The 11,605-nt window shown below is 50.4% G+C and overlaps 3 protein-coding genes across 3 annotated transcripts in view; all 3 read right to left on the reverse strand.

The window, feature by feature from the left end:
• LOC103393799 (regulating synaptic membrane exocytosis protein 2-like) overlaps positions 1-1,888 on the reverse strand; it is a 28,752-nt gene extending 26,864 nt beyond the window's left edge. The window contains 2 exon segments of the mRNA XM_025065327.1: positions 45-238; positions 753-1,888. Of these exon segments, the coding sequence (XP_024921095.1) occupies positions 45-223 (179 nt within the window). The 5' untranslated portion in view covers positions 224-238; positions 753-1,888.
• Positions 1,889-3,421: 1,533 nt separating this feature from the next.
• lrp12 (low density lipoprotein receptor-related protein 12) lies at positions 3,422-9,969 on the reverse strand. The gene is made up of 11 exons (XM_008330805.3): positions 9,033-9,969; positions 8,845-8,901; positions 8,619-8,754; positions 8,313-8,515; positions 7,945-8,192; positions 7,630-7,779; positions 7,312-7,533; positions 6,960-7,226; positions 6,673-6,875; positions 6,438-6,570; positions 3,422-6,353 (listed from the first exon to the last, which is right to left on the reverse strand). Exons 1-11 carry the CDS (start codon positions 9,070-9,072, stop codon positions 5,406-5,408), a joined length of 2,607 nt encoding a protein of 868 aa, XP_008329027.1. The 5' UTR covers positions 9,073-9,969; the 3' UTR covers positions 3,422-5,405.
• Positions 9,970-10,403: 434 nt separating this feature from the next.
• Positions 10,404-11,605, reverse strand: part of atf6b (activating transcription factor 6 beta) — a 7,066-nt gene continuing 5,864 nt past the window's right edge. Inside the window, exon 18 of the mRNA XM_017041170.2 lies at positions 10,404-11,559. Coding sequence (XP_016896659.1) covers positions 11,400-11,559 — 160 coding nt within the window. The 3' untranslated portion in view covers positions 10,404-11,399. The remainder of the gene's footprint in view (positions 11,560-11,605) is intronic.

Consider the following 11,605-nt stretch of genomic DNA (forward strand, 5'->3'; position numbering starts at 1 on the left):
TTCCTGTATATTCTACCTATCTCCTAACTTCAGCTTCTTCTTACTTCAGCATGCTCTGCTCCTTCTCCTCCTCCTTCTTCTGTCTCTCCATGACTGACAAGATGATTCTACGCTCCTCCTCGGTCAGGTGGCTCAGGTCGGGCATGTCCGGCATGGGTCCCGGTCCGGGTCCCGGTCCAAACCCAGTCCTGGTCGGCAGTGCAGGTCCAGCCATGCCAGACATTCTGTGTGAGCGGCTCTGAGGAGAAGAGAAACCGCGATGAAGAAGATGAAGACCACGATGATGACGATGATGAAGATGCTGCTCAGACTGGGAACACGTTCTTCCTCCACCAGCGGCTGGTGCTCGTTGCCGCGGCCGCCGAGCTGCGACGACGGGCGGACACGGAGCCGAGACCGTGGCCGCACCTGCGTCCGCCATCACGGCTTTCGAACACCTGCCTGTTTATGTGAGCACCTTTCATATCCATCCACTCATCCATCCACCCATCACTGAGTCCATCCATCCACCCATCACTGAGTCCATCCATCCACCCATCACTGAGTCCATCCATCCACCCATCACTGAGTCCATCCATCCACCCATCACTGAGTCCATCCATCCACCCATCACTGAGTCCATCCATCCACCCATCACTGAGTCCATCCATCCACCCATCACTGAGTCCATCCATCCACCCATCACTGAGTCCATCCATCCACCCATCACTGAGTCCATCCATCCACCCATCCATCCGCCCTCCGCCCCGCACCTCTTGCCTCTCTATGCCGCAGTCATGACGCCTCCTCCGGGTTTCAGCGGCAGCGGCTCCGCTGTCTCTCCCTCTCCCGCTGCCAGTCCCTGCCGATGGCGGCGGTGGTCATGGCTGCTGCCCGGGTCTCAGGCCTCCTAGTGCGGCTGCAGGGCTGACGATGTCCCACTGACGCTGCTGGTGGTGATAATGGAGGAGCAGACGAAGAGAGAAAATCAATAAATCCTCCATAGACAGAGGGGCCGTGACGTCATCACGCACAACCAAAGATCAGCTGATGACAGAGCTAAAGTTAGTGCTGCAAATGAAGTGAGGACCACCAGGAGGCGACAAACCGCCATAATGTAATGTCTTGTCAGAGAGAAGTAACAACAAACACAGCGTTGACGTTGTTTATGAACAGTTTTTGATCTTTTTAATTCAATCTTCTCAGGATTAAACAACACAAAACAAAAACTCGAAATAAAACATTATATGATGAAGTGTACACAAATACGTCGTCCTATTCCACAGCTCTACGGTCCCGTGTCTTCCAGTCCAATCTAGTCTAAACCAGTTCCGTCCAACGAGTCTCGTGTGATAAAATGACTACATCGTTTCAGGGTAAAGAGCCGTAACGTCGGTAAATAAAGGCGCTGAAACAGGATACACAGCAAGTCGGTGGAGGACGTAACAGACGTCATTAAACCGAGTCACGTGACCACACGGTAGCCTAGCCGCGTTAGCATCGGCCGAACAGAAACATCCCGGAGTTAAACCGAACCAATTGTTTCAGATATTTAAAGTGTTTGAACCCCTGGTACGTTCTCCGGTCATCTCTGAAGGTTCACCGTCCTCTGACACTGTCAACGCCTGTGTGTTGAGTCATTAACCACCGTCACCGTCACCGTCACCTGACGTCCGACTTCCGGCCTGGCGAACGGTAACAACAAACAACGAGACTTTTTTTTTTCAAATTCCCACAAGACTTCACGGTGTATTTACTATTTACAGTTAAAGTGATAATTGATGATTTAAAGGATTATTGTTGCAGTCGTCGATTCTCTTCTTCACTGCGGCTTTTGCATTAAAATGGAAACAGGAAGTAACTTTTGAGAATAAATAAAACTCTGGAAAACTCCATCAGTTCTTGGTTGTGTTCTCTGGGTTGTGTTCTTTCTGTCGCCGCCAGCTGCTAGTAATTCAGACGCCACCTGCTGGTCACATAAGGGAGATGCAAGTAATCGTATGACCACGTTTCCATTACAAAGTGGGTCAAACCCGGCGTTTTACCCCCAGTTCGACCCCAGCTCACAGCGACTCAGAAGCAGAGACTTGGACCGTCTCCAGTAAGAGTTCATCGTCCACTTCTGCTGGAAATATTCTGCTGGTCCTCCTGTTTAAGAAGCTCCTGACCCGCTGGAACACTTCTCCTCCACGTTCCTGAACTTTCTCTCTAAATATTCTTTTCACTGCCTCCTCAAAGAAGTGCCGTTTGTACAGCAGTGCGTCCTGAACGTCCTTTGCTGATCCGAACTCTGAGCAGAGGCTCCTGTGAACGGCCGTCTCAAACCTCCTGAGGTTGGGGAGACGGGAACCCAGTTTTCCCACCGTCTCCTCCTGCAGACGTTGCAGCATCCCTTCAAAGTCCACCTCGTGTCCCTGAGCCTTAGAGGCCAGGACATCACACACCAGCAGGGACAGGAACATGGTGATGAAGATCCGGTCTCGTTTGTGTAATTTCACGTGGTCCGTCAGGTTGTCGGATCGCCGATTCAAGCCAGAGTCTGAAAGCCAACACGTGGACGCCACAGGTTCAGGAGTTCTTTTTGCCTCCGACTTCTGTAAATCAGAGAAGAGCTCCATCATTTCCTTTGGGTGCTTTAAATGAACTTTTAGCGCCCCCTGTGGCAGCTTTATGTGGTCCAGCCATAGATTGACAGCACCGGTGACCTCTGGTGTCATCAGGTCCAGCATTTGGTCTGAGATGTTGGAGGACTCAGAGCCCCCCAGTGGAGAAGCTGGGTACTGCTCTCACCTAAGACCCAGTGACAGCTGACAACCAGACTACTGACGTTTGACCACCGTCACCAAGACCTTCAGTGAAACCTGATTGGACGAACTCAGTCGGTGCTGGCAGCTCCAACCTGGTGACTGTTCTGACCAAGGACCATGAGAGGGCCACTGTCCCCCAGTTTAACACAGTAGTTGCATCATTTCCTGTTCCTCTGACTGTTAAGGTTTTTGGTTATTTTAGGGTGCATTACTGCCCCCTGTGGATCCTTGTGCTTGTTTGTTCTCCGACTCTTTTGCGGGTCATTATTTGCCAAATCAGTGGACAGGAACTGTTGCAACAGGAACTGTGATGTATCAAAGGAACTGAGATCAAGGGAAGTTCCACCTGCTCCATGTCACCACGGGACAGCTAGTGGTGTATCAGGGGAATTACAGAACATTAATGTTTAGAAATGACGTGAAGTGTCGTTACGTAAACGAGTTCCAGTCATCCAACCTCAGGATGACGGGAATTACCAACAAATTAGCTACAATTGTAAGATATGTCTGAAGATCGCCAAAATACATGTGAAACGTTAGCGTAGAAGCTAGAAGTTAGCCAAAGAATTCCAAAGAACTTGTTTCTGCCTCAGACCAACGTCTGGACGACGTAAATATAAATCTTCATCTCTGGGGCAGTTTAACCATTTTAATCTTTAGAAAAAATAACCACGCTAACACCAAACCACGGAGTCATGCAGCTCGGAAAAAATACACAACATCGACAGAACAAAGGAACGTCGTACCATAATTATTATAATTACAATAACAATAATAATAAATACAGAGTCACACTCACACAGCAGACTGTACCAAAACAAGAACAAAGAAAAACACATCGGACCGTCTGATTGGCTCCAGTCCAGGGGGCAGGGCTTGAAAAGCCTCACATCGGATTGGCTGTCTGTGGTTCCCGACACCTGCGCGTAAACTGTAGCCTCGTCCTTTTTTTAATACCAGTGGTGAGAAACTGCTGGTTGACAACAGCGTTCGCGAATGAGGAGGCGGAGTCTGAGGAGGCGGAGTCTGAGGAGGCGGAGTCTGAGGAGGCGTGACCATGTGATAAGGGTTTTTTTTATCGTGAATTATGTTTGATTACGTTAGTAACTGTACCGTTATTATAAACACTAACGTGAGCTAACGAATCACTAGCGGAACTGGGACATGAGCATCGGCGGTCATCTTGTGGCTAGGAACCAGATCGGATTAGCCAAAAAACAAACGTAATGTGATGGTGTTTTAACCCTCGAAGGTCAATAAATATTAGTGTAAAATAATTATCGTACCGTGAGAATCAGGCTGTACAAGGTCAGTCTGCTAGTAGGTGTTGTGGTTAGCTACCTACATCACCACCTAGTGGACATTGGACGTGGGTGACGGACATCATTACCTCACGGTTCCATTAATGAAAACGGAATACGATGACATCATCAACCGCCGACTCTCAAACCAAGAAGTTAGCCTTTCCAAACATCGTACCAAACAGGAAGTGGGGAATGTCTTCAAGGACAGACTACGGGAACGTCAGTTGGACTGACCAATCAGTGACATCATATTCCCTCAGTCCTTGATTGGTTCAGCTGTTTTTTCATGTCACAAACCTGATCAACAAGTTGTAGTCCAGCTAACATGCTAACACGTACTAACAGTGTTTGTATGGCTTACTGTTTTCTCTAGAGCAGCTAACTAAGGTCAGGTTGCTGCGACGTGTGAAATGTTAGCAGGTTGGCTAGCAGTCTTTACAGTCATTTAAGCAAAACTAAACTTTTGAACATGTTGAAATGTAAACATACTTGACAACATTTCTTCAGTCGCATCAAAAGTTAGCCTTGACAAGGATTGTATTGTTAGCATTTTTGCTAACTCAAATCAAGTAAACAGGTCATAGCCGACTGCTACCCAGTTTGTAATGTTAGCGTACTGAGTAACATGCTACGATTGCTGCTGTTCGGTGCTGCCAAGTTTGAAATGCTAGCTGACTGGAGTATGTTTTTTGACATTTTTGTTTGTATCTTTGCTAGCACAGTTGCTTGAAATGTCAAAATATTGGCTAGCTTTTGTTATTGTTCACATTTGTTTTAAAACTAGCATCTATGTTAGCAGTAGCCAATGTGCTAATACTTAATGAAATGGTTAGAGTTAAAACTTCAACAGCAGTCCGCCGCGCTAGAAATGTTAGCAGGCGGACTTGCCATGAAATGTTTTTATATTGATTTTCAAAGTTGTGACAAAGTACCATCGACATTAGCCTGTCGTTAAGGTTAGGTATTAGTGTCTGTTAGCGTAGTTGTCAGCATGTTAGCTAACTGTCGTTACAAGGACAGAGCTTCAGTAGCAGTAGTTGCGCCCATATCTGAGCTAACTCTGGATCGTATTTGAAGTAGTACCGTACGCGTTAGTAATTCCAGCCCCGTTGTTAGCCTGTTGGCCGGTTTTTTTTAATATCAGTCATGTTTTTTCTCTATTAGCTGGTCCATTAGCCTATTAGCTAATGAGTCATTAGGTAGGTTTTACAGTAATAGTAGTAGCCTCAGTTAGCAAGCCAGCTAACCATAGGACGATTCTCCTAGTCGTACCAAGCGTTAGCATGGTTAGCACTAACATTAGCCTGCTAACCTGTTAGCAGAGCAGCAGCAGCTCATCGTCACTCTGTTCCCTGCTCTCTGTTTTGGTCGTAGCCCACAGACAGGCGTCAGGAATCTGGGCCGTGTGAACCATCCCACAGTGTTCGCAGGGACCGTTCCGTGATCTCCGACTGTGATGGTGGTGAGAACGGCCGACGGGGGCCGAGGGGTGGGGCTCCAGCAGCGGCTGCTGGATGTCATCGACCAATGAGGACGAGGCAGAATCAGAGTCCGAGGACGGGATCAGCAGTTCCACGTCTTCCTCGTCGTCTCCACTTCCTCTGCGTTCCGGGGAATCGGCTCCATGTCGCCCCGCCTCCAGCTGACGTAGCGGGCTGTGATTGGTCCACACTCGGTTCTGCTGATTCTGACTGGTTCTTGTCAAGTTCCGGGCCAGGCGTTGCAGGCCGCTGGCCAGGCGTTGCAGGGCGGAGGAGGGAGGGGCTTGAAGCTCTGAAGCTGCGTCACTGTGACATTCTGGATCTCTATTGGCCGACGGCAGAGCCACTGGGCTGGGGGGGGGCGGGGTTTCTCTGGATCCATCTCCCGGTCCCCGGTTCCTGCTCGGTATCGGTGTTGTCGGAGTAGCAGTCGTGGGCGCGGCCTCCACAGCAGAGGAGGGGGGCGGGGCTTTGTGAGGCAACGGTGCCACAGCTCCGCCCACAGCACCGACTCCTCGCTCTCTCCCTCGCTCACCCTCCGTGTCTGTGTCCGTTTCTGAGTCCGGGGACAGCAGGTCGGAGGCAGAACTTCCGGTGCTCCCGGAGCCTGCGCTGTCCTCCAGGTCAGCTGACACCAACGCCAGGGAACCAGAGCGCCGGGAGCGGGAAAAGGTGAAGAGGCGGCGCCACAGGGTGGCATTCCGACTGGAGGCAGGAAGACGTAGGGAGGTGAAACCCAGCTGGGAGCGAACGGCCAGACGGAGGTTCTCCAGGACTGAGGCCTGAGGAGAGCAGACAAACTGATGAAAACAACAGACATGAGGACGACCAGGGTGTGGCGCTGTGGCGCTACACAGACACTTTACCTGACTCCCAGAGCACACTGGGAAATCCTCCACCGGGGGGATCAAACCCTGGGCAATCAACTGACCATAAGAGGGCGGAGCCTCTCGCCTCAGAAGTTCTGCCTCTACTCTGGACAGTTGAGTCTCGAAGGACCTGAAATGGACCAATCACAGAGCTCAGGTCAGTACAGAGGTTTGAACCGTAACCACTGATCGAAGCAGTGAGCGTTCCGTCTCCAGTCCCCGTCGTCCTCACCGTCTCTCAAACATCCTCAGAGAGTAGAGTTTGCAGGTGCAACCGAGCGCGATCACCAGCAGGAGGCCACAGATCAGGCTGCCGATGACGGCTGCGGTGATGACCCGGGTGGGGACGATGACCGGACAACTCTCCTCATCGCTGCCGTCACCACAGTCGTCCTGAGCGTCACAGACCCAGGACTCGAACACGCAGCGGTTGTTCTGCGGGGGCATCAACAGGAAGAGGTCACGTGACCCGTGTCTCAGACTTCAACCACCGACATTCTGTCGACCCTGTCTCTGTACCTTGCAGTGGAAGTTTCCGGGCTGACAGAAGAAACAGTTCTTCTCGTCGGAACCATTGGGGCAGCGGTTCTGGTAGTTGCAGCGGTCGGAGCGGGGGTAACAGGCTCCGTTCCTTGAACAGGGGAACTCGTCCACCTGACAGGAGGAACAGTTGAGCTCGTCCCGACCATTGGGACAGTGCCAGTAACCGTCGCAGCGCTGCTGCTCCGTGTAACAGCCCCAGTTCCCCCCACACGGAACCTCCCACGGAAGACAGAACCCGTCCACCTTAGAGAGAGACAGAGAGACAGAGAGAGAGATGAAAGACCAAACCAGAACCACGGTCTCCGTCCATCAGGTTACCCGGACGTACCTGGTAGGTCACGTTGAAGCCCCGGGCGGCGTTGATCTTGTCGGCGTAGAAGTGAACCCTCAGCTGACCCGATGACGACACCACGGCCACCGGGGCTCTGGAGTCGAACGCAGTTAGAACCCTGAGGAGGCGGCGCGGGTTCTCCTCCAGTCCGTCGTACACTTTGACGTAGTCGCCGTAACCGGTGCCGTCCAGTTTGAAGTCGATGAACCTTAGGATGACCTGCAGGGGGCGAGAGAGAGCGAGAGGACTTTAGGAACTGCAGGGACGCAGAATGGACCGGGGAAACGACGACAGTCGGTCAGTCAGTCAGTCGACCTTCCGGTGGTCTCCGGTGTCAATCAGCCAGGTGCAGTTACTTCCTGGAGGGTAGAAGTCGGGGTAGTTTGGAGAAGTGAAGGAACCGTAGAAGTTCCTCAGCCATTCTCCACAGGTGGGAACCTCACAGTCGATCTCGTCTCCCAGATCCTGAACAAGGAGACGCAAAATCAGAGGCGTAGATGAAGGCGGGGTGTGTGTCAGGTGAAGGGCTGCAGTGGGCGTGGCCTGAGGCAGCTTTCAAATGTGGTTGGGACTAAATGGACTTTGGTCTGAACTAAAATCTCTGACGAACAAACATGGCGGCGCACTGACCTGACAGTCGATGCTGCCGTCGCAGCGCAGGCTGTGGGGCAGGCAGGTGTAGATGCGGGTGTAGCGGGACAGGCAGGGGAACTGGTTGAGTCCACAAGGCTGAAAGGAGAAGGGCGAGTCCACGCACAGCTCCTCATCTGAGTTGTCCCCGCACTCGTCCATGGAGTTACAGCGCCACCAGTCTGGGATGCACTTCCCATTGGAGCAGTGGTACTGGTCCACGTCACAGCTGGGCACCTCAGGTTTCCCTGCAGCCACAGAGCAGCGCTTAGTTAGAGTCTGTTGCCATCAGAACTGTGGGGGGGGGGGGGGGGGGCGGCCCCCCCCCCCCCCCGTCCCTCCCCCGTCCTCCCCTGAACATCCATCACCTGAGACGTAGGAAAGTCTGAAGGCTTTTCCCGTCAGCGTGCTGTCGGAGTGGAAGTGGATCCAGACGTGGTCCTGGGTGGAGACGTAGGGTGGAGGCAGGGAGGAGCCACACACCCTGAGTCCGTCCAGACTCCTGTAGCTGCTGATGGACATCCAGTCTGAGGAGCAGCGGTGAGAGCCCTGCAGGTCAAAGTCCTGGAAACTGGACAAAAAAAAACAAAAAAAAAGGCTTTTCTTTCAGATCTGGAGGTCTGTGTTTGGACAAACCTTCATCATCATCTTCATCTTCATCACCGGTGTCTGACCTGATGGTGATGGTGTCCCCAGGCTGAGCTCTGATGTTCCAGCTGCAGTTGAGGCGGGCAGGATACTGGAAGGGCCAGCCCGGCGTGCTGATGACCCCGGAGGAGGAGCGGAGGAGCTGGGCTCCATCACTGCAGGCTGACGGTCACACACAGGGGACAACGTCAGCCACGCCAGACACCAACACTGACAACAACTGCACCCGTGCTGCGTGAACTTTGACCTTACCACTGGAGATCCCTGATACGTAGACATTGTCACTCTTCTGAGCAGCAGAAATGCATCCTGGGAAAGCAAAGATAATGAGTGCAGATTTGTTCAACAACACCACGACGACACCAAAAACAATACAAATCCCCACCAACCCGTGGCCCGTGGCCCAGTATTAGTACTGGACTGTAAGGCCATAAACTCACCTGAGAGTAGGAACAGGTAGGTGACGTAGCCTGACGTCATCGTGCCTTGTGAGGGCGAGTGATGTCACAGAATCATGTCAGCAGTTAATTAGTACAAAAATGAACCGAGACCAGAACGAACTAAAAACCAGACTGGTGTTAATGTAACATCTGGTCCGGGTCTACAGTGGTCCGGGTCCGGGTCCGGTCCGGTCCAGGCTCCGGTCTAAATCCTGCTGATGTTCAGTCTGCTAACAGAGCATCATTAGCTCCTCAGCTGTTGTTAACGGAAACAAAGAGCTGCTAACAGCTAACATTAGCTGCGACAGACGGACGAGTCCCGCAGAGTGAGGACGACATTCGGCCGTGAGAACAACCTGGTTCTGGATCGTTACATGTTCCCGCAACTGCGACGCTTTGGTCTAACGACACGAGCAGCGAGCGCTAACGGTAATTACAGAGGAGTTAGCGCTGAAGCTAAGCCGCCGCTACCGAAGGAATAAACAGAAAGAAGCTAACGGTGCTAACGGCAGGCTCGTGTCGTCCTGGAGTTACTGCTCCGACACCGTGGACCCTCAGAACCGAGTCAATCCACCCCGACCCTGGACCACAGAGAACAACAGGACAGACCGAGCTAGCCGTTAGCCTGGGGAAACGGGGAACAACAGAGAGAGAGAGAGAGGGAGGGGGAGAGAGAGAGAGGGTGACGTCACTGACATGTGATTTTCTTTTCTTTTTTTTAACAAAACAGCTGCGAGTTTTAATCTGTTGTAGTCCTGCCTCCAGAGAGACGAGTACTACAGTACTACAGTTCAGATACTACACAGTCCTAGTTTTCGACGTAACACATACAACAATAACAATAACGGACACGTTATACGTCATACGGTTCCTGGTTGAGGTCGTTGTTAACCTGAACTCACAGTTCACAGATAAACCACCATCCGACCGAACGCCATCTGTCNACCCCCACGACCCCCCTCTCCACCCCCGACAGACCAATCAGAGAGAACGTGTCCATCTGCCCCACATGTTTGACCACCTGTCGTGGACCAACCAGGTGTTAAACATCAGAGAACACACACATACATCTATTCTTTTTATTAGAAACTCGGGATTAAACCTCTGCTAATCTGAGCTAACGTCGTGGATGAAGAGACGATATGAAGACGGTCACGTGACGTTCGCGCTTTCTACAGAACGTTACCAACGAGAGTTCCTGTGAGAAACTTGCTTCTGGTTCCTGGTACCAACGTAACTTCCGGTCCTGACATTAAACCTCTGCTAATCTGAGCTAACGTAACTTCCGGTCCTGACGTTGTTGTTAAAGTTCCAGATTTAAGTTCGTGAAAAAGAACAAAACAGTCAAAAATACTGACAGGAGATTTTTAATTCTTGGTCAAATGTTTTTTATTTTTCCAGGAGAAAATTACAAACATTTATTTACATTTTTATCAAGATTTTTAAAATATATTTAAATTAGAAACTGTAATCCAGAAACAGCTGACGTCGGGTCCACTCTCCTGTGAACTGGAAAAACAAGAACCCGATGTTTCATTTTTATGACGTTTCAAACTCCAAGCTGTGAGAAATCGTCACTGAACGTTCTTTGTTTTTTCTTTTTTCTTTATATTTGGGAGGAAATTAACTCTTGGTTAAAGTTTCGTTAACACAGACCATGTGACCAGCGTCGTCAGGAACGGAACGTTAAAAAATGAAAATGATTGTTGTCTGTCGTTTCCTTAACATGAAATAAAATGTATAGTTGTTTTTATTATTGACTGTTTTTGATTCACACAGTAACGGGGTTTAAAGTTAGCACGGTTGAAGAAACGTGACAGAAACTCAAACTAAGAGTGAGTTCGTAAAAATGTTTTTGTTTGTTTTTTGTTTAACTGCGACCGTAACTCAAAGACGAAAACCTAAAATGAAGAAGAACTGATTTTCTTGGGCTCAGAATTCCTGTCTTCTGATTGGTCCTTTTTAAACGGTGAAAACATTTGTTTTTCTTCTTTTAATTTTAGTAAAAAATAACAAAAATATAAAATGTGACAAAAATATCTACAGTACAGTGTCAGGAAGAGATCATTTACATCTAGACATCATTAAATAAACAAAACGTGGACGTCACTAAACTAACCCCGCCCCCTCCTGCCCCCCGAATCAACATGATGGTTGAACGATCCTGTCACGAGTGGTGTGTCGTCAGTGATGTCATCAGTGATGTCATCAGACACTGATGGAGAGACAACAACTAAAACAACTTCATTTTTGTTTTTTGATCATCGTTTTCAAACGCTGCCCCCTGTCACCTTATAAATATATTACAACTTTATTTTCCCACAACCTCCGACATGTGTCGCACCAACTACAAGTTAGTTTCCCGCCTCAGACGTCCTCTGATTGGCTGATTAGATACTTAGCTGCGGACCTGGGCTGAGGGGAGGACGAGGAGGCGGCGGCGGCGGCGGAGCGCTGATGCTGAGGGTGGTGATGGTGGCGTCCACGCAGGGACGTGTGGTTGTTATGGTGATGGTTGTGAGCGGAGGACGAGGACGGGGGAGGAGGAGGAGGGTCGCGCAGCGGCGGAGCGG

The sequence above is a fragment of the Cynoglossus semilaevis genome, chromosome 18, assembly GCF_000523025.1.
Source record: "Cynoglossus semilaevis isolate Cse_v1.0 chromosome 18, Cse_v1.0, whole genome shotgun sequence".
In the NCBI taxonomy this organism is placed as follows: Eukaryota; Metazoa; Chordata; class Actinopteri; order Pleuronectiformes; family Cynoglossidae; genus Cynoglossus; species Cynoglossus semilaevis.

Bases quoted from the DNA above. Each gene is read 5' to 3' on its own strand.
- lrp12 (XM_008330805.3), bottom strand. From the start codon at position 9,072: ATGACGTCAGGCTACGTCACCTACCTGTTCCTACTCTCAG. The intron at 8,193-8,312 runs GTGATGGATGTT...CTGTGGCTGCAG, and splicing joins CAGACTTTCCTACGTCTCAG to GGAAACCTGAGGTGCCCAGC. The intron at 6,571-6,672 runs GTGAGGACGACG...GGTCCATTTCAG, and splicing joins CTGAGGATGTTTGAGAGACG to GTCCTTCGAGACTCAACTGT.